The sequence below is a fragment of the Camelus bactrianus genome, chromosome X (assembly GCF_048773025.1).
Source record: "Camelus bactrianus isolate YW-2024 breed Bactrian camel chromosome X, ASM4877302v1, whole genome shotgun sequence".
Taxonomy (NCBI): Eukaryota; Metazoa; Chordata; class Mammalia; order Artiodactyla; family Camelidae; genus Camelus; species Camelus bactrianus.
This window is the reverse complement of record NC_133575.1, coordinates 87,533,301-87,558,614: the sequence shown is the minus strand read 5'-3', so window position 1 is coordinate 87,558,614 and position 25,314 is coordinate 87,533,301. Positions and strand designations below refer to the sequence as shown.

General features: G+C 41.3%; 2 protein-coding genes and 1 long non-coding RNA gene across 7 annotated transcripts in view; 2 read left to right on the top strand and 1 right to left on the bottom strand.

Moving 5' to 3' along the window:
* Positions 1-441: 441 nt before the first annotated feature.
* LOC141576431 (uncharacterized) lies at positions 442-7,302 on the top strand. Its single transcript, XR_012504833.1, has 3 exons — positions 442-580; positions 2,312-2,398; positions 7,055-7,302. It is a non-coding gene; the product is annotated as an uncharacterized LOC141576431 (long non-coding RNA).
* A 2,174-nt stretch (positions 7,303-9,476) lies between these two features.
* MORF4L2 (mortality factor 4 like 2) lies at positions 9,477-21,775 on the bottom strand. Of its 5 annotated transcripts, none has more exons than XM_074359785.1 (4): positions 21,638-21,775; positions 18,813-18,902; positions 12,402-12,545; positions 9,477-11,024 (listed from the first exon to the last, which is right to left on the bottom strand). In XM_074359785.1, the coding sequence occupies exon 4, from the start codon at positions 10,998-11,000 to the stop codon at positions 10,134-10,136; it is 867 nt and encodes a 288-aa protein (XP_074215886.1). In that variant the 5' UTR covers positions 11,001-11,024; positions 12,402-12,545; positions 18,813-18,902; positions 21,638-21,775; the 3' UTR covers positions 9,477-10,133. The 5 variants fall into 5 exon arrangements, with proteins under 5 accessions (XP_074215886.1, XP_010966094.1, XP_074215885.1 ...); XM_010967792.3 differs by having other exon boundaries at positions 12,402-12,506; XM_074359784.1 differs by lacking the exon at positions 21,638-21,775 and adding an exon at positions 20,301-20,457.
* TMEM31 (transmembrane protein 31) overlaps positions 20,711-25,314 on the top strand; it is a 23,877-nt gene continuing 19,273 nt past the window's right edge. Inside the window, exon 1 of the mRNA XM_010967800.3 lies at positions 20,711-20,932. Coding sequence (XP_010966102.2) covers positions 20,891-20,932 — 42 coding nt within the window. The 5' untranslated portion in view covers positions 20,711-20,890. The remainder of the gene's footprint in view (positions 20,933-25,314) is intronic.

Genomic DNA, 25,314 nt, shown 5'->3' with positions numbered 1-25,314 from the left:
AATGACAATAGATAGTTCTTTTTTATTTTCTAATGGCAAACAGGAAGTAAGCTGACAGTAATAACAGGAATGATAGTAACAATAATATCCATAAGGAACAGAACTGACATATATTAAAAAGGAGACATAGTTGCAGTAAGGGGCTGATCTCTGATAATCTGAGAAAGACACATTAAAAACGCCAAGGAGATGATACACTTTTCATGTTTCTGGCATGTTTTTTTAAAGACTGAGTGTCAAGTTGGGGCGAGAAGGAGGGACAACCCGGCTTCTGCTGCAGTGCTGTTGCGAGGGTTAATTGGGGACCTGAACTCACTGTTAAAGCGGCCTCGCTGGACAAAGCGCTGACGTGAACTTTGTCACTGTGTGGTCTGAGTCCTCTTTCGCACCTGAGCACCATCTCCCTCTTACTTTGGAAGCAGGCGGGGGCGCTTCTGGACACTAGACCAGAGGAGGAGAATACCACCTGCCAGGGATCTGAGCAGGTCTGAAAGAGCAGAGGATATCCGAAGGCGAGGGCGAACACCAATGCGGGATCTTTCCTGCCCCGGCTCTGGTCCACTTTGGGGCAAAAAAAATGGTGGGCTTCGGGGAGGGGTCTGGGGAGGGGGCAGCGGTCGAGTTTGGGTGCGAGCTTCCCACTGCATTGAAAGCAGGCTGGCTTCCGGCCCGGGAAAAGAGGAGGAGGAGGAAAACTCCCGGGTCCCCTGCGAGGGGGTATGCAGGTGGGAGCCACCTGCAACCCACTGCAGAGGAAAAGGGGTGAGGGAAAGCGGACCCCTGAGCAAGCCCCGTAGTGCAGTTTTCACCCTACAGCCACGCCTTCTATCCATTTTGATTCAGAAAATGGTGGGCGAGGGGGAATGCTGGGGAGGTGGGCGGGACCCGTGCGCGGGTGCCAGCTTCCCATTGCGGAGGATGAGGGCGTGTCTAGGGAAAGATGGAGAAAGACAGGTAAGCACCCCGGATCCCTGCAGATGGGTGCGAGAGTGGCTGGTGCCAGCAGCCCCCAGGGTGGGGGCGGGCAGACATGGACGCGAATCCAGGACTGGATTCCCACTCTGGCCATCCTGTGTGTGTGTGTGTATGTGTGTGCGTCTTGTGTGTGTCTGTCTGTCTTGTGTGTGTGTGTCTTTGTTTAGGGGAGTTGACGGAGCTCTCCGAAAGAAGTACTATGGATTCTTTTTTTGTCTTTTTTCAGAAGAAAATTCCTGTGTGGCAGAGTTCTGGATTTTAAATTTTTCCTTTTTGTTTGTATCCTCTGTTTTTCCAAGTAGACTATCACCTGGGTAACAAATACTATTAATCAGACTAAAAACATTAAAAAGTATAAAATTCAAAAGGATTTGTTAAATCAGCTGAGGAGAAAATTGAGTAGTTCTCTCCTATCATCACTAATCCATAAGTCTGTTCCCCAGTATATTTTTGTCACACAATATGTATTTTAACATTTCACGGGTGACTCTTGCATGCTAGACTTTGAGAGTCATCACTGTGTTTGTCAGGTTAGGCTAAGCTTATCCTGAGGTAGCAACCCCCAAACTTCAGTGGCTTAACATAATAAAGATCTATCATACAATAAATGCCCAACATGTGTTGGTGAAGATCCGATAGTCTGTCCGGGACCCCCCTGACAGAGGCGCCACAACCTGGTACATGGCTGGTCACTCTGGCAAGGGGAGAGTGTTGTGGAGCTCTCTCACACTCACTCTTCTAAAGTAATTAGTCAAGAAGTAACATAAGTCACGGCTGTGCACAGCTGGTTGGCCAAAACTAGTCACCTAGTAGCCTAGTTACACTAGTCGCACTAGTAGCCTCACCTAATGGCCAGGGGCTGAGGGTGCTGTGAGACTGGATGGTATAGTTTTCTGTGTGCCCAGAGGCAGTGCAAAGTATAAAGTGAGAAAAACTAAAAGAAAATATTCACAAGAATTCAAGGGGAGTGCCTTTCTAAAGCACTATAATGAAAAATTAAAAATTGTGAAGAAAAAGTGACAAGTATAAGATAATTAAATTTCTATGGAGCAAAGGAAGAATGAATGTGCCCTTGACTTTTTGTTTTCTCTGTGGTGTTATTTTGGGGGACTCTCCAGACCATTCTTGAAGGTTATGGCAGCCTGATGGATGCTGGTAAGGCTGGATTCTGGCTGGAGTAAGATGAAGGTCCAGGTTCTCCCTGTGCCAGTTTTATGGGACAGGATGCATCCAGCCACCTGGCGCTCTGAGGGGTGGCGCTGGGGCAGGACACGGAAGGGCTCCTCCCAGCCACACCTCTCTCCAGGGTGGTCTGACTTTGGTTTCTCTGCTCCAGCCTGCAGCAGACACCGGACTCTTCTCGGCTGATGGCCGGGCTGTCCTGGACATACATACCTGGAGGGCGACGACTGTCCTATTGCAGGTCAGAGCACTCTGCCTCTCTTTCCTTTTCCCTTTCTCTTTTGGACAACCTTTTGTAGGGGAGGAGATAAGGCCCCAAGGATTCCCAACTGGAAACACTGGTTGGGACAGTCTTTGAGCCAGATGTCTGACCTGGGCCTGACCAGGGAACTTGGGGCTGAAGCAGAAGGGGCTGGCCTTCTGTCAGAGTCCAGAGAAGGAGCCCCCCACCAAATTGGGGTTAGACCTCAGACAAGCCCTCACCCATCCCTCTCCCACTCACCTTGCTCAGATTCCCAGAAGGGCCTCGGACATGTCCCGGCCTGTTTGGATGGTTCTGTGGTGACTTGATCTCTGTGTGTGCCTGGGGCAGCACTTGTAATGTCTGCGTCAGCCCAGGCCCAGGGGCACAGGGGACCTCGAGTAAAGGGAGCTTCAAAGGCACATGGTCTTACAGCTCGGGACAAAAGGGGTGTCACCTCCTGTGTGAACACCCCATGCACTGCAGGCCTAGCCCACGACTTGCGGGTCAGGGCCTTCAGGCTGTGGGTTGGTGTGAAGATGCTTTTGGAGGCATTGATGGTGGGGGGTCACCAGCAACCAGAACCTAGGTCTCTTGGCCCCTCACCGCTTCCTTGCCACACAGAAGGCTGGTATCCCCGTTACGTGTCTAAGAAGCTATTTGCCTGGTCAACTCCAGAGCAGAAAGCACTGAGGGTCTAGGACCCTGGCGAGAGCCGTGTGCTAAGCAGGATGCACAGGCTCTTAGGAGACAGTGCATGGGAGTGGGAGCCCCCCCTGGTGAGGGAGTGCGTAGAGGGATCAGGTTCAGGGTTCTTGCAAAACACTCAGGCCCCAGTCAGTAGAAGGTATGTGGATGACTGCCAGGAAAAAGTCACCAGGTCTGTGGTGGCCATGGAGTCACATAGCCGAGATATTTCCTCAAAAGAATCTTTGGATCTCTCCTGTTATTTATGCTAAAGCCACACTTTCCCCAGACTGCTCCCACACCCTAACTAAGCACAGTTGGGGAGCCAGAGCCAGGCCATTTCTGCTCGTTGGAGGACTCCCTTAATCTTTGCTCGCACTCCTCCCTGGCCTGGTGCAGACTTTATTATCGCACTCCCGTCTGAGGCTCTTCATGCCTAATCCGCCTTCCTTCTCTCTCTTCGGTTCACAGGTGTGAGATGTGCATCACAGTCTGAAGGCTCTCCCCGTGTCTTCCTGCTCCTTTTATCTTCATAGGTGTTTCCCTAATCTCTAATCTTGTCTAATCCTATTTTTGCATTTGCTTCTAGGAGGGCCTGAACTGATACACAGGGTCAGGATTCTTTCACAGATGAGAGCTCAAGTTTCACATTTCTCAATAGCTGTACTGTTTTTCAGAGAGGCAGGATAATATAATAGTTAAGAGCTTGGCTATCTGGGTTCAAGTCCCAGGTCTATCACTTTTAGCTGTGTGTCCTTGGCCTCTGTACCCCTTTTCTAAAATGAGGATAATTAGGGGGAAGGTATAGTTCAGTGGCAGAGCACATGCTTAGCATGCGTGAGGTACTGGATTCAATCCCCATTATCTCCACTTAAAAATATATATAAATAAATAATCCGAATTACCTCCCCACCAAAAAAAAAAAAAAAAATCCACAAAAAACCAAACCAAACAAACAAAAACAAAAAAATAGGGGATAATCACATTACTTCCTCTTAAGGTTTTGTGAGGTTTATATGAATGATTTTTATACAGACCACTTAAGTGTCTCACGTATTAAATAATATCAGCTGTTTTACCATCTTTGGTAGATGGAAGGGTCTCACCAGATCCTGTAGCTGTTGATGAGTTTGGCTCTGGAAATTTCAATATTAACTTCTAGAGTTCTAAGTACATATGCTTTATTGATTTTTAAACTAGAAGCTAAAATTAAGGTTCAGGAAAACATATGAACCAGTTAAATAGAATGATGATTGCGTCCCCCACTTTCAAGTCCATTGGGTGGGCAACTCCCAAAATGAGAATGGTATGATCATACTGTCCCTTTTCCTATATTGTATCCATTAGACAACTTATTCTGCAATACAGAAATGGCCCTGAGGACCATACTGCAATTCTCCTTCTTGTTACATTTACCATGCTCTTTGTGGTAGAGTGTCTCAAAGGCATGTTTTTCAAGGAAGGGAAGAGGCAGGGAGGGAAGGGAACAAACATTTTCATGAGTGCCCACTAAGGACCAGATGCAGTGTTTGGTGTTTTGGGTTGATTCTCTCTTTAATCCCCTTAACAATCCTGTGAGGTAGGTAGCAGTATTTCCCTTACATGAAGAAGAAACAACTCGGAGAGGTTAAGTGTATTTTCCAAAGCCCTTAATCTAGTAAATTACAGAGTTTATATTTCTAACCTAGGTTTGTCATACTCCAAAGCCCATAATCTACCTTTTAAGTTTTGGTGACCTTCCAGGACTAGGGGATTGGTTGGTTTAAATTTGCATGACAGGATGTTAAATTGGAGTTTTCTCTTAAGCACCAAGATATAATAGATATGAACTTCTGAAGACAAGTTTTCAAAGGAAATAGCCAAACAGCTGTAAAGCCTCAAAGGATTTAAAGGGTCCAGAGAGAAGAGATATGAAGAAATTTTTGTGAGGATTTCTTTGGAGTCGGCTTCCGAGGGAGGAGAGTTCCTGTGCTTTGCTCTTCACACCAAGACTTTCACTGGACCCTTTGAATCTTGATATGTAGCTCCTGGAGTTTGTAGGCATAGCGAAATGGGATCTGACTCCAGCATGAGAAATGTTAAATGCTGGAGAATAGGAAGTATAAGGAAAGAGGAGAAACCCAGTACATCCCTTTCCCCCGAAGTGGGAGGTCCACCTGAAGTCGGTGCTAGCTGAGGGAGGAGAGATTTAACTTTAAATCAAGTTCAGAAGGTCCTTTATTATTTGGGACTAGGGGTTCTAATCACTGAAAGGAGGCTCAATTTGCGATTTAAAGTGACTGTAGGGCTCTTTGGAGTGAGTAGCAAAGCCGTGGCTCCTGGGAAAAACTTAATTTTAAAGGTATTGTATTAGACAAAAGTAAAGTTGCATTTTGATTATATCTTACCAGTAGTTCTTGTCCAGTTTAGTGACTGTATCTGTGTGGTATGATGTTGGTGATGGGCCACGCTCCTATGGGGGAGTACTACTAATATTTTTGCCTTAATTTTGCTACACCGGCTTTCTTTTGACTAGTATTTGCCTGGTATATATTTTTCCATCCTTTTATTTTGAATTTTTGTGGATAATTTTAAGAGTACCTCTGAGAAAAAGTATGAAACCAGATTCTGTGCCTTGAAAAAAATCCAATCTGAGGTTTTATTCCTGTTGAGTTTAATCCATGTACATTTATTATAATTATTGGCATATGTAGATATATTTCTACCTTCCTATTTTGTGTTTTCTATCATGTTTTTTCTTTGCATCCTTCTTCTTCTCTCCTTTCCTGCCTTCTGTTGGACCAATGGAGTTTTCTTTGGAATTCTGGAATTTACACATTCTATTTTTAATCCTTTAGTGCTTATCCTAAGAGTTTTCTAAATTGATTATCTAACTTTGTGTTTTTAAACAAAATCTAAAGTATCTCTAACTTCTATCCTCTTTATTATAAGACTTTGACATTTTGAAATGCTTTTAAAAATATATATATATACACAACTTCTGATAATTGGCATTTCTTTAAGCAAGCAAACTATTAACCATTCTTGTTAGTATAGTTCACAGTTTATGATGTATTTTTTAATGTATTATCTCATCTGATTCTAGATAAAGCTCAGATAAGTGTTACTTCATAATGACTTAGTGAATTAGGGGGCAAAATAAGAAGAGGACAGACCAGAAGAGAACAGAACAGAAAAGAGTTCTTCAATTCTTAATGGTACCTTCAAAAACCCTTAAGAGTCTGGGGACCTCAGGTTGAGAACTACAGATCTTAGAAATATATCCTTCACCTTTTTCTTTTGAGAAGGGAAAGAGGAAAGAGAATGACCATTTTTGAACATTTATTCTGTACCAGAAACTTTTCTTAGGCAAGACAAGCCTTATATTTAATGGCGACCTTCTTTACTTTCTAGGTGTTCAAGGATGTTATGAGCGTTATTTCACAACATGCTTCCTTACCAATCCACGTACATTCTCCTGAATGGAAAATGAACTTACTTTTGTTGTTGTTAATGATATTGATGAAAATAATAACTAACAATTATAATAGTATTTCTTACAGAAACCACCATGTTAACTAGGTGCTGAATCTGATGGGGTAAATATATTCTCAAAACCACCATTCAGTTTTAGAAGGGAAGCCACTTAGTCATCTAGATGACTAGATAAAACTACATCCTGTGTAGTTTAAGAGTAGAGAAACTTGCTAAGTCAACAAAGATTTGGATAATAATTTGGTTATACTTATTATAACTGCCTTCTTTTTTTTTTTTAACCAATAGGATGGCCTGGTTTAGATCCTAATAAAGTACTTTAGGCCTCTCCTGATTATTCCTAAGGTTTTTTTTTTCAAATGAAACAAGAAGAAATCAGCTAAAATGAAAAGAAACCACCTATGATTTTAACTGGAGAATACTGAATTATTAGTCATTGGGATATTAACCTGTGTATTGTGTTCTGTTACTTTTCTTTCCTCCCATTTCCTGCAGGGAACCGGGAGAGAGAGGTTTGTGGTGGAGCTGGAAGTAGAAGCTGCTTAAAGCCAGTGACTTTTACATTTTGAAAAGGATTATGTCCCTTGATGAAATCAAGCCAAATGTCCCTCGGATGGGAATGGAGGGCATTTGAAGGCAGCAAGAGAAGTCAGGGTTTGTGGGTCCTTCCCGTAGCAGATACATGAGTTTCTCCATTATCAGAACCCAAGGAAGATTCTGTGGTGGGCTCAGGGAAGTTGGGCACCTAGTCTTACCAAAGATCTCCCTACCCAGAGGGTGGATGGAAGCAGTGGGGACAAGGGATATGAAGATACCATGCCAATTCAGTAAAGGAGAACCTCATCCCTAACCAGGGTAGACAGACATATGTCAGTGGGGCTCTCCTCAGGCTTTGGTGCCAGATAAGACCATAGGATGTTCGTTCAACTAGCAGAAATGGGGAATCACCGATAATAACTGAAGAGAAGATCCCAACAACATGTTACAGTCAGGATATCAGATTCCTATTTATGTTCATTTAGAGGCAATGTGGTATTTTAAAATGTGTTTTAAATAAATGTGACATTTCTAACATGTTTAAGCCAAGATCCATTTGTTTACTAGGCCTTGTATTCAATGGATAAGTCCTTGTTAAGAACTCCTCTAGGGCTCACACAGGCACCTTTCATCTGTGGGGCCCGCTGTTGTCTATGGCAGCGTATCCCTAATAAACTCCCTTTTATTCCCACTAAAAGAAAAAAAGTCCTTTAGTTGGCGAAGGCCCTAGGTCCCAAAGAGGACATGACAATTCTAAGAATATATGGCAAAGTATGAACGATGGTTATTTCAGGTATGTGTATGCTAGTAATCTCATTTGCCCCTTCCCCTATCCATTTCCCCCCTCTGCTGTGTCCCCCAAGGTTACCAGTATTGCTGTATCAAAGGCCTTCTTTGCCCTTTGGCTTCTAGTATGGCCAAAGGGAAATACCCAACAGGAGACAAAAAGGAGGGATGAGTGAGGTCAGGTATTCCACCCCTAGCCTGCTTCCTGGAGTCTGTCTTCTTTGAGGTTTCTGTGAGCTGACTGCATTCTCAAGATTCCAGCTGCCGTCAGGTGGCCCTTTCCACACAGCTGTCTACCATTCCAGTAACTCCCCACTCCCACTTTCTCCCCTTACCCCATTCCTTCCTCTCACCACCCCCACTCGTCCCCAGCTCCTACTCCACTGTCCCCCACACTCCCTCCTCCAGCTCCCTTCCCCACCCCATCCTCTCCTTCTCTACTCTTGTCTATAGGCAGTCACACCATGTCACACGCTGAACTGTCACCTCCAAATTCATGTCAAAGTCCTAACCCCCACCCAACTACCTCCGAATGTGACTGTATTTGGAGATAGTTTTTATAGATGTAAGTTAAAATGAGGTCATTGTGGTGGGCCCTAATCCAGTATGACTGGCTTCCTTCTAAGAGATTAGGAGGACATAGGCAGGTACTGAGGAAAAGACCACGTGAAATCACAGGGAGAAAGCAGCCATCTACAAGTTGAGGAGACAGGCCTCAGAAGAAACCAGCCATGCGAGCACCTTGATCTTAAGACCTCTGGCCTCCAGAACTATGATAAAATAAATTTCTGTTGTTGAAGTCAGTCTGTGGGTGACTCCTCTGCTGACAACTTGGGAAAAAATTCTCTATTAAACTCAAATCATCCATTTTGAGTCCCTTTTATTTCCTGCTGGGACCCTGACTGATCAGTGGTAGGATTATATATGATTCTTACTCTCATTCATTCTTAATGTATTTTCCAAAATTCCTGAAACCATGGAATTTTTTTTTCACTGAAGACGTAAAAAACACTGTCATGAAGCAAAACTTGGCTTGACTAGGAAATTTTTATATAAAATGGATTTATAATCAAAGGCATCCAACACCACTCCACTTCTCCAGAAACCCCCTGCTCTAGGATCCCCAATGCTTTGTCCAGGGGATTATAAAAACAGAGGGTACATGGCATCAATGCTGGAGCTGGGAAAGTTGCCATCGTTGGCCCCAAATCTGCAAATATTTCTGATAGAATACTGAAGGTGGCTTCCCAGGCTGCCTCTGGAGGGAAAGAGCACAGGTCTGTCCGAGTGTAAGGGACTGTTAGAGTACCCACTACATACCCTATTTTACCAGCCCAACTCATGGAGGCGAGGAGCATCAGGAACAGAAATGGCTCTCAGAAGCAGCATTAGAAAGCAACCCCACCCTGAGAGGCCACACACAAGGGAGAGGAGGGGAACTGGCCTGACAGGGCATACTTCTGGCTGCCACACCCAATGATAAAAGGAATTCCTTCACTAGGAGTCAAAACTCTCTCCTTTAATACCGCCTAGATCTTTCCTGAGCCTGCTGACTTCTCAGCCTCAGTAACATTAAAGGCACACTGCAAATTACTTGCTTTGAAATTTAGAAACAAATTTTATTTAAGATCTGAAATACAATTCCTAAAATATCGACTTCTCCAGAAAACCGTGGCTACACAATAATGCATTGCCTCTATCATGTTAGAACGTGCATTAGACTCAAATACAAAAACCATGAAACAAACCACCATCCTTCAACAATTTGAGCAAAGATAGAATGCCTAAGGAACAACATAGATGGACTTGCAGAGGATGGGCTGTTTTACTTCAAGCACCATAAAAAAAAAGAGCACAAATGCATGGGTTTTCAGGTATATACATGAAGTTGAACCTTTGGCACTAGGAATCAGGGCATTTTCACATAGCATTAACACATATTAGAAAACTGTGTAGTGTCAAAGGGATAGAACCACCAGCATTCAAGCAATGTTGTCAACTAGGCAATAAAATGTTCTACTGAATGTTTCTTCTTTGTCTAATTACTGCATACACTGGTAGCAACTTTGAAATGAGAAAAGGAGCTTGTACTCCTTTTATTTTCTGTTTAGAACAAAACAGAAAACAAACTGAAACATAAGCCCTGTTATACATTAACAATTTTAAAGAACATCAATTATACAAGAAAAAGACTAAGAACAAAAAGAGTGTTTACAGATACCAGACAGAACAGTGAGTGGTCAGTAGACCCTCACAGGGCTTTGCGGTGGTACTCAGCAGAAGCCACTTTATAATCACTGGCAGTAAACAGAGACGCAGCATTCTTTGCCAGGTATTTTAGGAAATCATGCAAATAGCCCAACAATAATGCAAGGCTCTTCTCATCAAGGGGCGTATACGCCAACATTGCTCCGATTCTCACAAATAATCTCAGTAGGTGTGGTGCCCCATAAACCTGGGACATTGGCGCATCAGGGTGAGCCAAGAGGATTTCGGCATACTGGGGCCTCTCAAATTTGTAGAGCAGCTGAGTGCCCAACATCACATTGAAATACTCTTTTATTCCTGCCACAACTTCATTAACTGCATACTCCTTATTATCAACATTTCCCTGCGATTTCTTGCAATTTGCATATTCTTCCAGGATAGCATCTACATTTTTCTTAGCAGGGAGCTGAAACAGCTGCTTCTGCCTGGTAACTAAGTCCCAGTCCTCAACAAGCCATGGTTTTAATTCTTCAGGAATCTTCACTTTAACTTCCATCCTATTCTTAAATGCCTCCTCACTCTCAACAGTGGGGTCTGCCCGGGCCCTTTTCTTCCGAGGTGGCTGAGGTGCTTCGCTGGTACTGCCACCATCTCCGTTTCCAGGGGTCTTCTGTTTATTCTTTCTTGTCTTCCTCACAGATCCCGAAGGGGGGTTCTCTGCAGAGCGACCCCCCCATCTGCCTGGGAGTGCTGCTTCCAGATTCTTCTGCTGTGGACCAGCTGCCTTCTTTCCCGAGGAGGCCCCTCTCATCTTACTTCTCTGCATATTGCTTCTAGTTGGTTTTTTGAAGTTGTCTTCTTCTGCAGATTGTTGTCCACGAGTTTGAGAACCCTGCTTTCTGGAACTCATTCAACCCTGTTTTTATTCCAACCACTGTAATATACAAAGTATTTCACTTGGTTGTTTTCTATGGTGACCTTTAACAGAATGTGCTTCGTAAAGGCCCATCAAAGCACAGCACACGCTACTCTCTTGGAATTTGGATTTGGATTTCAAATAAATCCTATTTCAGGACCAATTAATTTTGACTTACTACCTCCTCCCTCTCTCTTTGATCCTTGCTACCACCCACCCACTGTTCTCAGCCCACCCAATCACTCATCAGACCTGCCCATAAACTAGCTTTTTGATGCCACTCAAAAGACAGGAAGATAATCTTAGAGAAAGAATGAATTAAATGGAAAAGAAACTACAAAAGGCAGTGGAGTTGAAACTCAAGACTTCTGAACAGGAAAAATGACAAGATGAAAGAAAGAAAGATTAATTTAGGTGGCTGGAGGCAAAATAAATAATAGCAAAGATTTTGGTCTAAGTCCAGGTAGGCCTGAACTAGGCTGATGACAGAGTCAAGAGAAACTGAATGCAGAACTTGGTAAATGAAGAAGAGGGAGGAGTCAAAGGTGACTCTGCAATTTTAAGCCTGGGTAATTAATGAATTACTAAAAGCACTAATTTTTAATGGTTAGTTTGGAATTGGTAATAAAATAATAAGTAACAGGTAATTTATCCATTCAGTTAGTCATCATACATTACTGCTTATCTGCTTCAGGACAAGTACTAGGCACTAGGGATTCAAATATCTGAAGTGATGATTATAAAACAACAAGGTTAGTACAGTGATAGTTACAGGCACAGAATATTTTGGGAGCAAACATATCACCACTTTTAGCAATAGCTTGTTGGAGGAGGTGATAAACTACTGAGGGATAAAGTCAGTGATGACTGCCAGGGTTTTGAGAATGGGTGATTTGGTTACATTGCTATCACCAAATGAGACTGCTTCTAGAGGAGGAGGAAAGGGATTAGAGAGAAGTTCAGAACTAGATCTAGTAAGTGTGAGTACGCAGTTAAACGTATGGCTTTTAACTTTAGGTGAGAGGTCAGAACCAGAAATGGAGATCTGAGAGCAATCATCATATAACTGGTAGCAGAAACTATAAGAGCCAATGAAATCTTTCATGGAGAATAGAGGAAGAAAAACTGGACCAAGGATAGCATTCTGGAAACAACCTAAGAAAGAATGATATTTATGGGGTGAGTAGAGAGAGGCCACAAATAAAACAAAAATGGTCAGAGCAGCCAGAATAGGAGAATGTTACACTGGAAGCCAAGAAGTTGAAAGTTTCAAGAGGGAAAAGGGATGATCTACACTGTAAAAAGCAGCAGAGCGGGCTAGTAAGAGAAAAGATGAAAAAAATAGAGTTCTGTGATTCTTATGGTGTGACAGATTAAACAATTCCTTTGACTTACATAATCCTCTTCCTTCCTTCCCTTCCAAGAACTCCTAGTGTTTTCCCAGATGGAATCCTATAGATCTTCTGGGATGGTCTGGAAAGATGAGGTGGGAGACACAATCTACAAAGGAAAGCAGGCATTGGCAATGAAGATAAACTTCTGTGAAATACAGGAAAAAGAAAAGATAATCTAATTTAAAAACATGTGGTTTACAATTGTGATATCAGAGAAAATACATGAGCTCTGCTGTTAGACATACTTCAATTTGGCTCTGGCATTTATGGATTATGAGGATTTGGGCAAGATATGTAAGCTCTCTTAGCCTTTTATCTTTATCAATGGAATGTGGCAAATTACCCCTAGCCTTCACAGGTTCTTATTAAGAATTTCATAAATACGATGTGGCTGAACAGCTAGCACTGTACCTTGCAGGAATACCTGCACATGTGAACACAGATACAAAGATGTTCACTGTAGTGGTGTTTGTAATACTGAAAAACTGGAAATACCTAAATTATTCTTCAATAGCAAAATGGTAATGTAAATTGTTATGTATGCAGACTATGAAAGAACATTCAAATGAATTAAGCAGAGATCCATGTACTGATGTGAAAAGAGGTTCAATTATATACTATTAGGTAAACAGGCAAGTTGCATGGTAATGCGTACAACAGGATCCCAGAGAGAGCACAGGTGGAGGGATAAGCATTAGTCTTAGACAGTTCTTACGAAGTGAGGTATGATTTCTGTTTTTAACTGATGTGTTTAAAAATACATAGGATAAACACCAGACCGTTAAAATCAGGGTAACCTCTGAGATATGACGGTGGACCAGCATTAAACCAGGTTTCTCTGGTAAACTACAACTTGTAACTCACAGAAAAAGCCCTTTCACCAATCGCTAGCCCTTAAGATCACGTGAGCAGGTGTCACGGAATCCCTGAAGGGGAAATAAGAGGTAAGAAATGTTAGAACACTAGCGCCCTGAATCAGGGAAGCCAGTTGTTGGGAAGAGAGGCCTGGGTGCTTCCCTTAAGCAAATGCTAACTGACAGAACGCAAAGCTTTCATCAGAAATCAGAGCAAAGGTGCTGCCCGGAGAGCATCAAAATCTGTGAATACACACACTGACCCTGTGGGAATCAGAAACCTTCTGGCTGAGATTGCTGTATAGACACATCCTGTGAAGGATCAGAGTGGCCAGTGTCATGGCACTATAAGCTATCAGGCTTACAAAATAATTTCTAAAAAAAATTGTTTCTGGGACAGAGTGGGCACGGTATCTGAGACTATAGTTAAACAATATAGGTGAAATCCAGAAAACCCACCTCGGGGCTAATAATGGGCAGAGCTTCCACAAAACAAGGGGACAGTTAAAATATCAACCAAAAAAAGCAAGTCGACCCAGTGCCAAGCAGACTGTAAAACACGCAGAAGTAGAGCCAGGCGGCATAGGAAGTATTCTGGAAGTTGCACTGGTCATCAGCAATTCCTCAGTGAGGAATCTGAGAATGATAGCTGAACCTATTGTATACCCTTGGCATCGACTACATATATTTATGCATAAGAAAACTACAAAAAGAAATTCTAATTGGTTCTCATTAAGTGGGTTTCATTATTCTCTACAAATTCTATTATTCATATAAAGTTCCAAGTTAAATGAAACATCTGACACTGTACCTAAAAATACCTGCACTATGAGTAAGATCTGTGCCCAGACTAAAGCCAGGGAAGCAGCCTTTCTGTCTCAGTACCTTAATTTTCATCTGAGTTCCTTACCAATAAAGCAACTATTACTGCCTGGAGTCAGAAGCCAGACATCAAAAGGAGGGGAAGACCCATCCTTTTGATGTCTGGCTCCTACTTGTAATATGAATTTATGGGTAGCTTTACTAGGGTCACGGGACTTTGTACCTCCCTTCCTGGCTCCATGGCTCCGTGACAGATGTGCTGTGCACATTCATTTGAAACGTTAGCACTATATATTGCTTCCAGCGGTTTTAAACTTCGAATCTGCCAGTTTCTGACTTTATTAACATCGTTTACTGGCTTGGTATACCTACTCTACTCTAGCGCACTTCCTCCCTTTGTCTCCCTCATCTAAATACCACGTCCCACTTCCTCTTCAAATTTCCTAACTACTCTAGCCTGTTTCTTTCCCATCTCCAATACCACATGAAGCCGACCTTAGTACTCTAGGGCTTAGTATTTATTATTTAAATGTTTCATGTGTTACTTTCACTTATGGAACTACATTAATCTCCACTTGCCATAGGTCTTGTGTAATATACCTCTTGCACTTTCTGCAACAGCACTTTGGTCCTGGTGGGTATACACTAGTGGATCAGTGAGGTGATTTTAACACATGGGAAAATGGAGAAACAAATTAGGGACAAACGTCATCAAATATTTCCCACTTGTTCCCTACAGGTCAGCTCTAGGGTAGGCCATATACTGAGAAAACACATTTATATATTAACCTTAATTTTCTATCTTCAATGTCTGTGTAAATATTCAATTCAAAGAGGTAACTTCATCCTGGTAGCAAATCTTAGATCCTCACTTAAAAAAAAAAGTTGCTGTTCTCATTTCCTCATGTTAGTGAAGTTATAACATGCACATATCTTGAGAGCTGTAGGATATTCCACCAAATGGGCATACTTTAACCACCCTCTCTGGACAGTGACCGCCCCCGTTCAATTTATCCTGTAATATTAAAATATTTGTAGCCTTCATTTCGTATTATCCCTTTGAGTCCCAGACACAGATTTAGTAGGCTAAGAGGCAATTTTACATTGCCAAGTTACTTCCCCTAAAGTTGCACAACCTCACAGCTCTGGTCAGAACTGGCTATTAAGAAAATTTGTAAATTTGCTAAGGAAAATTGGTTTATCTATTCAGCTTGTACTTTTTATTAGTGGTTCTGACATTTTAAGAGTGTTTACTGGTCAGTTATAGTTTACCTCTTGTCCTTTGCGCATTAATTTGAAGTTGGTTCTTAATGAATTTTTTATGAGTTGTTTATCAGTTGTCATACCTGAGTAAATATATTCCCTAGTTTGTTTATAGTGGCTTGTAAGACTTTAAGTTTTACATGATAAAACATGTAGTTTTTCCTTCCACTAAGCTTAAAAAAAATTAAGATGACATTTAAATGGATTTGCTTATATTTTAATTCCAATTCACCCAGAAATTATTTAAGTCATGAACTAAAAATCTATTATTTCCCCAAGTAATTAATTTTGTGGTATCATTAATACTCCCTTTACATACTTATAAATACCAAGTTCTCCCCTCCCCACCTCAACCCAAGTGTATATGCTTTCAAATCTTTTCATGTACACATTCACACAAAAACCCACCTTTAAAACTAAATGTGTATATTATATACATATGTGAATATGTATCATTTATTTACATGTCTTGACAAAGGTGAGATATGTATTGCTCCCCTTTTCTCACTTTAACAATGGGCATCTATGTCCACACATACCTAGCTCATTCCTATTAATACCCACATCATTCTATAATCTGCATGTAACATAATTTAACCAGTCTCATATTAATGAACATTTAGGTTCATTATTACAGAAATGCTGTAACAGACATCAGTGTGCAAATACATTAGCACATTAGGTAAGTATCTCAGGACATATTCTCAGCAGTGGAACTGCTCAGAGGATTTGCTTATTTACAGCTTTGATGACACAGAGGCAAATTTAATTTTTAAAAATGTAAACGTTCATTCACCCACACCTTCAGTAACACTGGATAAACATCTTTTTGAAAAAAAAAACTGGGGGAGGGGATCTAAAATGTAGCAAGTTATTTTTATTTGAATTTGTGTGATATTGAGCGTATTTTCAGACATCTGTATCTTTTTCTTATGTAAATACCTTTGTTCCCATGTCTACTAGGGTGATTTGCTTCTTTTAGACTTCTAATAATTAAATAGTAAGTTTTTTTCCTTTGTTAGAAATATTTTTCCTAAATGGTCATTTTTCTAATTGGGCCTGTGTGTGTGCATAAAAACCACAAATGTGTCAACCTTTTCCTCCATGAACTTTGACATGTCATGCCTAGAGAAATGCTCCCAAATCAATATTCTAAAAATTTCCTGTATTATTTCTCGGTATTTTTTTAGTTTCTTTCAAATATATAACTATTTTTTCCTAATAATTAGTCCCTTTCCCCACTGATTTGAATTGCTATTTTATAACATTCTAAATTCCTAGGTATATAAGTTTTTTAAGATACTCTTTCCCCCATGATTTTTGATTATTCAATTTTTAAAGATATTACTGATTCTAAGTCACCTGTTCTGTCACAGCAAGGTCTGTTCTCACACCAGTATCACACTGGTTTAATTATCATAGTTTAAATAAAATATTGCCCTGGAATAACACTTGTAAATGGGTTCCAAGGATGTTTGATACAGTATTATTTGAAACAGTAAAACACTGGAGTTAATGTAGAGGACTACCAATAGTGATTTGGCAAAAATAAAACATGGTTTATCCATTATGTGGAATATGCCAGTTAAAGGAATGCCACTGGGAATGGAATCAAATAGAACTCTATGAATGGACATGAAGACATCCAAGACAATTTGTTGAATAAAAACAGCAAGCTGCAAAACAATACCTATAGTGTGACACCACATTTATGTGAAAGAAAACACAAAACAGTATTTTATATACATATCCATATACATTTTTTGAACAGGTACATCAATTAGAGATTTAGAAGGAAATAGAACTAATAGTGGTTAACTCTGGGGAGAGTAAGAGAATTGGGGGTGGTGAAAAAAGGTAATTCGAGCCTAATCCGTATTATTTTAGCTTTTCACATTACAAGGAGACTGTATTCACATATCATTATAACTAAATACTTATATTAAAATACACGTATTTAAAATTCATGATTTTCAAATCTATTCTTATCCATGGTTCTCACACACAGCTGGACTTTTCAGTTAATTTTCACTGTGTAACATATACTTTGTAGGCATTAACATGTGAACTGGTTTCTTTCCCCACTTCTAGGTTCTGCCCACTTCAGAGGCCCAGGTCAAGGTCCTTTCCCTCCTTGAGGCTTTTTCCATTTCAGGCTACTTTGGCCTTTGCCTTCTCTGAGCTCCTATTGGCCTAACAGTCCACCTCCCCCACCTTTTGCCTTTAATCATTCTCCAAATGGCCTCCCGTAAAGGAGTTCTATGCCTAACCATTTACTGCATCTTTTCCACCAGGGCAGTAGTACCCTCCTCTGCAATCTAGCTTTCAGAAGGAAAAAAAAAAAAGGAAAATATAGTGACTCCATGGGAAAATAAAGCTGCCAAGAGACTGGAAAACCTTCATCTCCCCATGCAACTGATGGGTCATTCAGGAATGCAGACTCCAAATGCTACCATTTTTGTGTATGGGTCTATCACAAATGAGTGGGAACATCTCCTACAGTTTGCTGGAATAACCTTTAAATGCATATACATCATGTCAGTTACATTTATACCAATTCTGGATCTTGGAACACTTCCTTTATGTTTAACAGGTATTTTATAAGTCTGAGACAAAGGAGGAATGATATAAAAACTGTTAGCAGACTGAATATGGTTATGATTTGCTAGTTAAAATTGTAGTTCCTGGAAATTCCCTTTTAAATAAATATGATCAACATACTCAGTATCTTCCTAGATTGTTAGGATAAGCCAGAAGTTATAATCTCAGAATTCAGTTCTAGTGGTAACTGCTGCTTCTGGAAAATCAGGAGAGAAACCAACAGTATTATTATTATTATTATTAATAACTCCAAAAAGAGGTATCCTGCTTTTATTAGTGTAAGAGTGTGCATGTGCACACATGTGTGTGTGTGTGTGTGTGTAACACAAGATGTACCAGAAGGACTAATAGAGCCATAATAATTATTAAAGCAAACACTTATACGTGCCAAGCAATGTCTTGGTACTTTACATGTGATCCTGTCAATGATCCTACAAAATAGGAACTATTATTATCTTTATTTTACAGATGAGGAAATTTAGAGACAAAGTGAGTAAGTACCTTGGCCAGGATCACACAGTAAGTGGCAGAGCCAGGATTTAAGTTCAGGATGTCAGTATTTGCTCTTAACCACTAAATTATGCTGCATACGGGATGCCACAAAGAAAACAAAATAGGGATGTATGGAGCTAACTATAGGGAGTCAATTATAGTATCTTTTATCAAGGAATGTAAGATGACATAGCCCTCTTGTTTAGGCACTTTTTATACTGGAAGCACAAATGGACTTAGCTCCATCTTTCCTTTCTTAGACTGTAGAGTGCTTTCCTAGATAGGTGCTTATTAATCCTCAAAATATTCCTGGACAGTTAGGACAGTTATGTGGAATTATCTTGTCTGAGAACGGAGGCCAGGAGAAGGGAGGCACTTACCCAAGATTCCGTAATCAGGGATGGTTCTGCAATCAGGACCAGACCTTCTGATCCTTACTACACAGCTAACTCAGCTTTTCTGATGGTAGCCTAGAAGGTCAAACAAGGGGACAGAAAAGGACATAAAATAAAAAGATATAAGATAACGGTTTTCTTCTCCATCAATGTATTTTATCACCCACAAAGGACACCAAAGCTGATAAATAATGTACAAGTGTTTTTTTTTTCTTTCTTGTGGTTATACTTTCTAATTTACCTTGTTGTATATTCACCCTGATTTTTGATAAGGTAATGTTTTCTTGACTTTTTATTAACGATAATTTCAAATGGATAAAAATGTGGAGGGAATAATATAAACCTGTGCGAATCTATCACCCAGCTTTAACAATTACCAACTGAAGGCCATCTTGTTTTATCTGTAACCCCACCCACTGCTCCCCCCACCTCCGTTTTTTTTAAGCTCATTTTCTGTATTTTATTACGGAAAACTTCAAACATATACCAAGGAAGGCAGAATAATAGAAAGGAATCCCCTATGCCCATCACTCAGCTAAAACGATTAACTTAGGGCCAATTTTGTTTCATCTATACCCCTCCCCACTTCCCCCTACCGCTGAGATTATTTTGAAGCAAATTTTAGACATCAACGTATTTGGAAGCCAATCTCAGAAATCTTATTATTTAATCTGTAAGTGTTTTCGTATATATCTCTACAAGCTAAAGACAATTTGAAAACATAACCACAATACCACTATAACGTCTAAAAAAATCGACATCAATTCCTGAAAAACAACAAAAATCGAATCCGTCTTCAAAATTTCCCGATGCATTTTAAACAGCTTTTAAAATAGTTGATGTATCCGAATCAGGACCCAAACAAGGCCTACTCATCGCATGTGGTTCATCTCCAGCTCGCTCATTCTCCATCTCTCCCCACCCCCCACCGCTTTTTTTTTTAACTTTTCAATATGGAAAATTCCAATCTCCGCTATTTTGAGCTAATTCCCAAATAAATTATTTCATCGGTAAAGACTGATACGTCTCTCTTATATCTCGAATTCCTTCTAGGGAAGGAGGTGATGGATAGGAAAAGCACTGTAACGAACGACTTTACATAATTTGTTTCTTCTCATTCTATTACGCGGGTTTTTCTCTCCACAATAATGGCTAATATCATCCGGAGCCAGGCTTCATATTAAGTTATTATACGTATTACATTATATTACTTCGCATTAGTACATTATACGCATTAATTTGCAGCACACGCCTCTGAGGCACACGTCTCTGAGGTAGATACTATTATTATCACCATTTTACAAACATGGAAACCGAGACACAGAAAGAACAGGAGCCAGCCCAAGCTGGGCGTTGGCGACTAGGAATTTGAATCTAGCTCTGCCCGATTGTGAAGCCACTAGTTAATCTTGTCTACATACGCGACGATAAGAGGAAATCGTCAACCCTTTCTCCCCACCCCCACCCCGAAACCTGAAACGAGAATCCAGTTCTTTCCAGCAGCCGACGTGTGATCACTGCCGACCCTCCAACCGCCATAGTAAAGACAGGTTTCTCTGGCAACTGATATCCATAGGCAGACACGTCACCCTGGAGGCGGGCTTATGCCCTTCAGCCAATCACAATCGTCTTCTCCAAGTTTTAGAATGTTCCATAACCAAATGATTGGACGAAGCGCACCACGTCAGCAATGACACTCCGCCGCAGTAAAGGCGGGTGCTAGCAACCTGCTTCTTCACCGTTAAGGCTTGAAGCAAACCAATCACCTTCCTCCTTTAGTGCGGGCTCTGGCCAATGAAGTTCGCCCTCTTAGGTTCTTAGCCCGCCCTAAAAAAGCGCGACAGCCGTTGGGTCATAAGTCTATAGGGCAGGGTGTTCACGTGGCCAACTTTCACGACCCAGAGTTCCCCTGACCAGAGGTTTTTTTTTTCCTTTTTTTTTCCTGCAGGGAGGCATTATGGGTTTTTTTTTTCCACTGGGAAAGGAAGTGTCTACGTGGCCTGCGGAAACAGGATGGGCGGAAATGAGCTAAGGTTCCCGCGAGTGGGGAAGCGCGAGGTCAAATGTGGGGCCACGCCCCCGAGCCTCTTGCGCAACTATCGGAGGTAAAAAAAAAAAAAAAAAGGCAGAACAAGGGGTTTTGATGTGTGTGCTAGCGGGGGTGGGCGGGAGTACTGCGGGCGCGCTGTGTCAGGGCGAGTGCGTCTGTGCGCAGGCGAGCCCGCGAGGCCTTGGCGTTGGCGTGTGCGCGAACGCCAGGCATCGTGGCGCTGGAGGTGGCGGGTGTTCGCAGGCGTGCGCCCCTAGCGTTGGGGCCGGTGTGTGTCCCGGAGCGGGTGCGTGCGCGAGTGCGCGCGCACGCTCTATACCGATCGTTTTCTACTTTTGTATATGTTTGAAAATTGTTGAAATGAAAAGGAAAATAATTAAATAAGTAAGGCAAGGCGACCATAACTGAGATTAAGAGTCTTTGCGAGAAATATTTCGGTCTCCTTTATCGATTTAATTTTAGACCCGAAAAATACACTTTGTCTTCCCACGTTTTTCTCAGTGACGAAATCCTGTTCTAAACCCTGGCCCTCCGGTAATTAAGAGTCAAAACCCTTTCATTCCCGTATTAGCAATTCCAAGAAACAGCTTCTTTCCTGTTCCCTATTAGCCTTTCCCCCTTCCTCGCTCCCTCCCCCTACCCCAAGTTGCGTTCAGTTCCCCTGGCACAAGCAGAATGTTCTGCTGAGAATATCTATATAACCACAGATTTCCCCTTAACTAAGGACTCCAAATTTCTTTGGGGGCTTAGGCTCTCTTACCTTTTGGTCCAGATCTCCAGCAGAATGCTCCTCAGGCAAGTACGCACTCAGTTAATTTTCCAGAAAGTTCGCTGGGTGAGGTTTATACCTTTTGAGACTGCCACTAGATGCCGCCAAATTCCAGCAAAGGATTGGCTGTTTGGTCCCTGGAATTATGGGATTCACCCCCCCCACCCCCTTTTCCTGATTTGCTGAACTGTCCAATTTATAGAGATCATATATATCTTTCATTGCTGGGGGATAATCAAATTAACTTCTGTTCATAGCCCTACCAAGCAGGGGACTGTGTCCCTAGATTCAAATGTTTTGCCATGTTTCTTTCCTTCTTAAAAAAAAAATCTCCCCTCCCCATCCCTCTCTTCTTTCTTCCTTGCCTTTTGAGGGTGGGGGTCAGAATTGCTGAATGACCCCAAGCACTGATCTTGATGAAGATCCTAACCCTTTCTGTGGGATCTTCTCTTCAAATGCTTCCACTCCCCCTCCTCACCCCCCAAAGGGAAAATAGAGATGGGTCTATAGTCAGTAAAGACATTTGTCTTTACTGGACTTGGACCCTGGTATTAAAAACTGATCTTCTTTCCTCTTGAAATTATGATTAGATATGGGTGTTTCCACCATGTTTTCTGTGCTAGTACTATTAAGCTTTATTATGTTTTTCTAGTCAGAGGCCTAACTTTAAACCCCATTCCATCACTTGCTAGTTCTGAGACCTTGGGATTTATGTTCTGTGATCCTCAGTTTTTGTGCATGCTTGCTATATTTTAGATGCTGTGTCATATCCTTCACATGGATGTTCTTTTATTCTTCACAAAATCTATATTAGGTGGATACTGATAAATAAGTACCAAACAACAAAAGTTATCTCTCTTTCAGTTATCGATCTTATACATGTGTGCATGCAGGCACCTGTGTGCTCAGGAAACACACACACACACACACAGTAGGGCGGGATTTAGAGCAGTGGTTCTCAAAGTATGTTTCCCAGGCACACCAATAGCATCATTATCACTTTTTGGGAAGTTGTCAGAAATTTAGATTCTCAGGCCTTACCTCCAAGCTAATTAATCAGAAAGTCTAGGAGTAGGGTTTGGCTATCTGTGTTATAAGAAACTGTTCTGGTAATTTTAATGTACACTGAAGTTAAAAGCACTGCTTTGGAAGGCAGAAATACAATGCTTATTTTTGCACCCTCCACTAGAGGGTGCTACAGAATGTAAAGCAAAATAAAAGGTTTTGTTGTGACACCCTGCTTGATATCAGTCCCTTTTCAGAGGTTAAAAACTGTTGTGTGGAGGTGTCAATTATTGTCTCAGTGCATATAAAAGTACGAGAACCGGAACTGAGCTTTACCTGTCCCTCGAACCCAAGCCCTTGACAGTACTCTGTTGTTCAGCTGCAGTAGCTTGTATTTCTGGGCCTCAAAATACATTACAGATACTTTGTTCCTTGCCTTGGCTAATGTTGACTAGAGCATTAAGAAGAAGACAGGGAAGCAAAGCAAATAAATGGAAATATTTTGATGACTTCATACCTTCCTTCATCTCCATTCTATAATAAGATATCACATAAAAGCCCATAAGTGTTTCCTTTTCTGCTTTTATATTTCCCAGATGCCTCCTCTATCCTGCAGTTATCTTTTTAAGTTTATGTCTAAACCTCTTCTATGTTTGGGGAAGAAAAAGGGGGGTGAGGAAGCACAGTTGTCAAAAGCCACACTCTCTGTATAGCTCTAATCCATTAATCCCAACAATAAGCCGATAAATTAGGTGATAATATCCTCATTTTATAGGTGAGAAAAAAAGTGAGTTTTAGAGACTGTAATTATTTCTCTTAGTTATATAATTTGTAAGAAGTGGAGCCCAGGTAATTCCTGGTGTATCTGACAGCATATCCCTGTTAAACTTTCTACAGCTTGGTTTTGACTCTGGTCTAGTTATTTACTATTTATGTGACTTTCAGCAAGTTCTTTAATTTTTCTGAGCCTCAGTTTCACCATATATTAAATGAGAACAAATATTCCTGCTTCATAATCTTAGAGCTGCAGTATCCAATACAGTAGCCACTAGATATGTGGGTATTTAAATTTGAATTAGTTAAATATAAGTAAAATTAAGAATTTAGTTTTTCAGTCAAACTAATCACATTTCAAGGGCTCAGTAGCTACTCATGGCTAGTGTTAGTACCAAATTAGATAACAACAGATACAGAACATTTCCATCACCATAGAGCGTTCTACGGGGCAGTGCTAATTTAGCATAGGTAGGGGATGTAGAAGGGCCTAGTATGGTAGGTATTTCATAGCAGGTGCCCAGAAGTGATTTCCTCTGCTCTTTCAGCATCAGAGCTTGTCATGTTCTGTTTATTGATGGGGTCTGGAGAGAGGAGTCACTTACCCAGTGTACTATGTAACAGGGGATGTGTCTGGCATTGGGCCCCACATCTCCTGACCCTTGCTCCAATATTCTGTCTGCTAGACCCGTCCTTATGCTCTGCTGAGTGAGGTCCTAAGGCCAAGGGTGTGAATAATGTGACTTAACTTTGGAGTCAGGGTAGTAGCAGAAAAAACCTTAGGAGTTGAATGCCTGCTATGTGCCAGGCAGCCGTGTGCTCAGCTTTTTACTGTGATTATCTTAGTGACTCCTCACTGAAGCCCAGAGAAGTTAAATATTAACTCTGGGTTGCCAACTAGTAAAGAGCAAAGATTCAGACTTCTTTCTGACTCCAAAGCACATGTTTTTTCCCATTCTACCATGGTACCCTCTCAAATATGAGTAATTGTCTCCTTCCACGTATTAGTGGGATAAAGCTTGAGCAGATTCCTGACTCTTACTGGGCCCTCAGAAAATGTTAGTTACTCTCTTCCTGTTGATTTTACAGCAGAATCACTGTCTTTACCGTCTGCGACAACTGGAAGGGAAAGATCGCTTCGGTCAATGTTTGGCTTCAAGGCCCAAGGCCAGACAGAGACTATTTATGATCCCATCCTTCAGGGAACAAAGAATGGCTCTGAGAACTCTGTGTTAATTTTTAAGGCTACCATTTGCTATTTATATGATGCCTTTGTGCTCACTAGAAACATGTGCCACCTGGGGGCAGACAAATTGCAGAGAAGTGTCCACTCTAGTGGACCCATGAGAAAAATTTTTTTCTTTCTCAGGGATGTTGGAGTTCCACCAGGGCCATTGAGGAATGAATTTCAGCCTCCAATTGTTCCCTCTCAGTGGGGCACCCTTGTGCAGGGTGCAACCTGTCCTGTCCAACAGTATCTGCTGGCCTTGCTTGTCTCACTTCATGGCTAAGATAGCCTCCTTAGGTCTGGAAGGTAGTGGTCAGTCTGTTCTTGAGGTTGGAGAGGGACACTGGTGTCTTCCCCCAGTGTCTGGATAGTAGGTGAAATTGCTTCATTCTAAGGTTAATTTGATATTTTTATTTGGTTCTGACTAGCTTATTAGATGACTTTTAAAAGAGTGCTTGGTTAATTTAAAAGTTTAAAAAAAACCCTAGTATTTCAAGGCTAAGTAAAATGGTATTTCTTTAATAGCAATGTTTTTTTCTGTCTGTGTATTTATACCTGCCTCATTCCAGTCTGGAGCAGTCAAGTTTGCTACGACAGACAGAGCCAATAATGGAAATAATCATGGGAAAATTTTATCCTTTTAGGGGTATCTGTTCTATTC

Bases quoted from the DNA above. Each gene is read 5' to 3' on its own strand.
- MORF4L2 (XM_074359785.1), bottom strand. From the start codon at position 11,000: ATGAGTTCCAGAAAGCAGGGTTCTCAAACTCGTGGACAACAATCTGCA.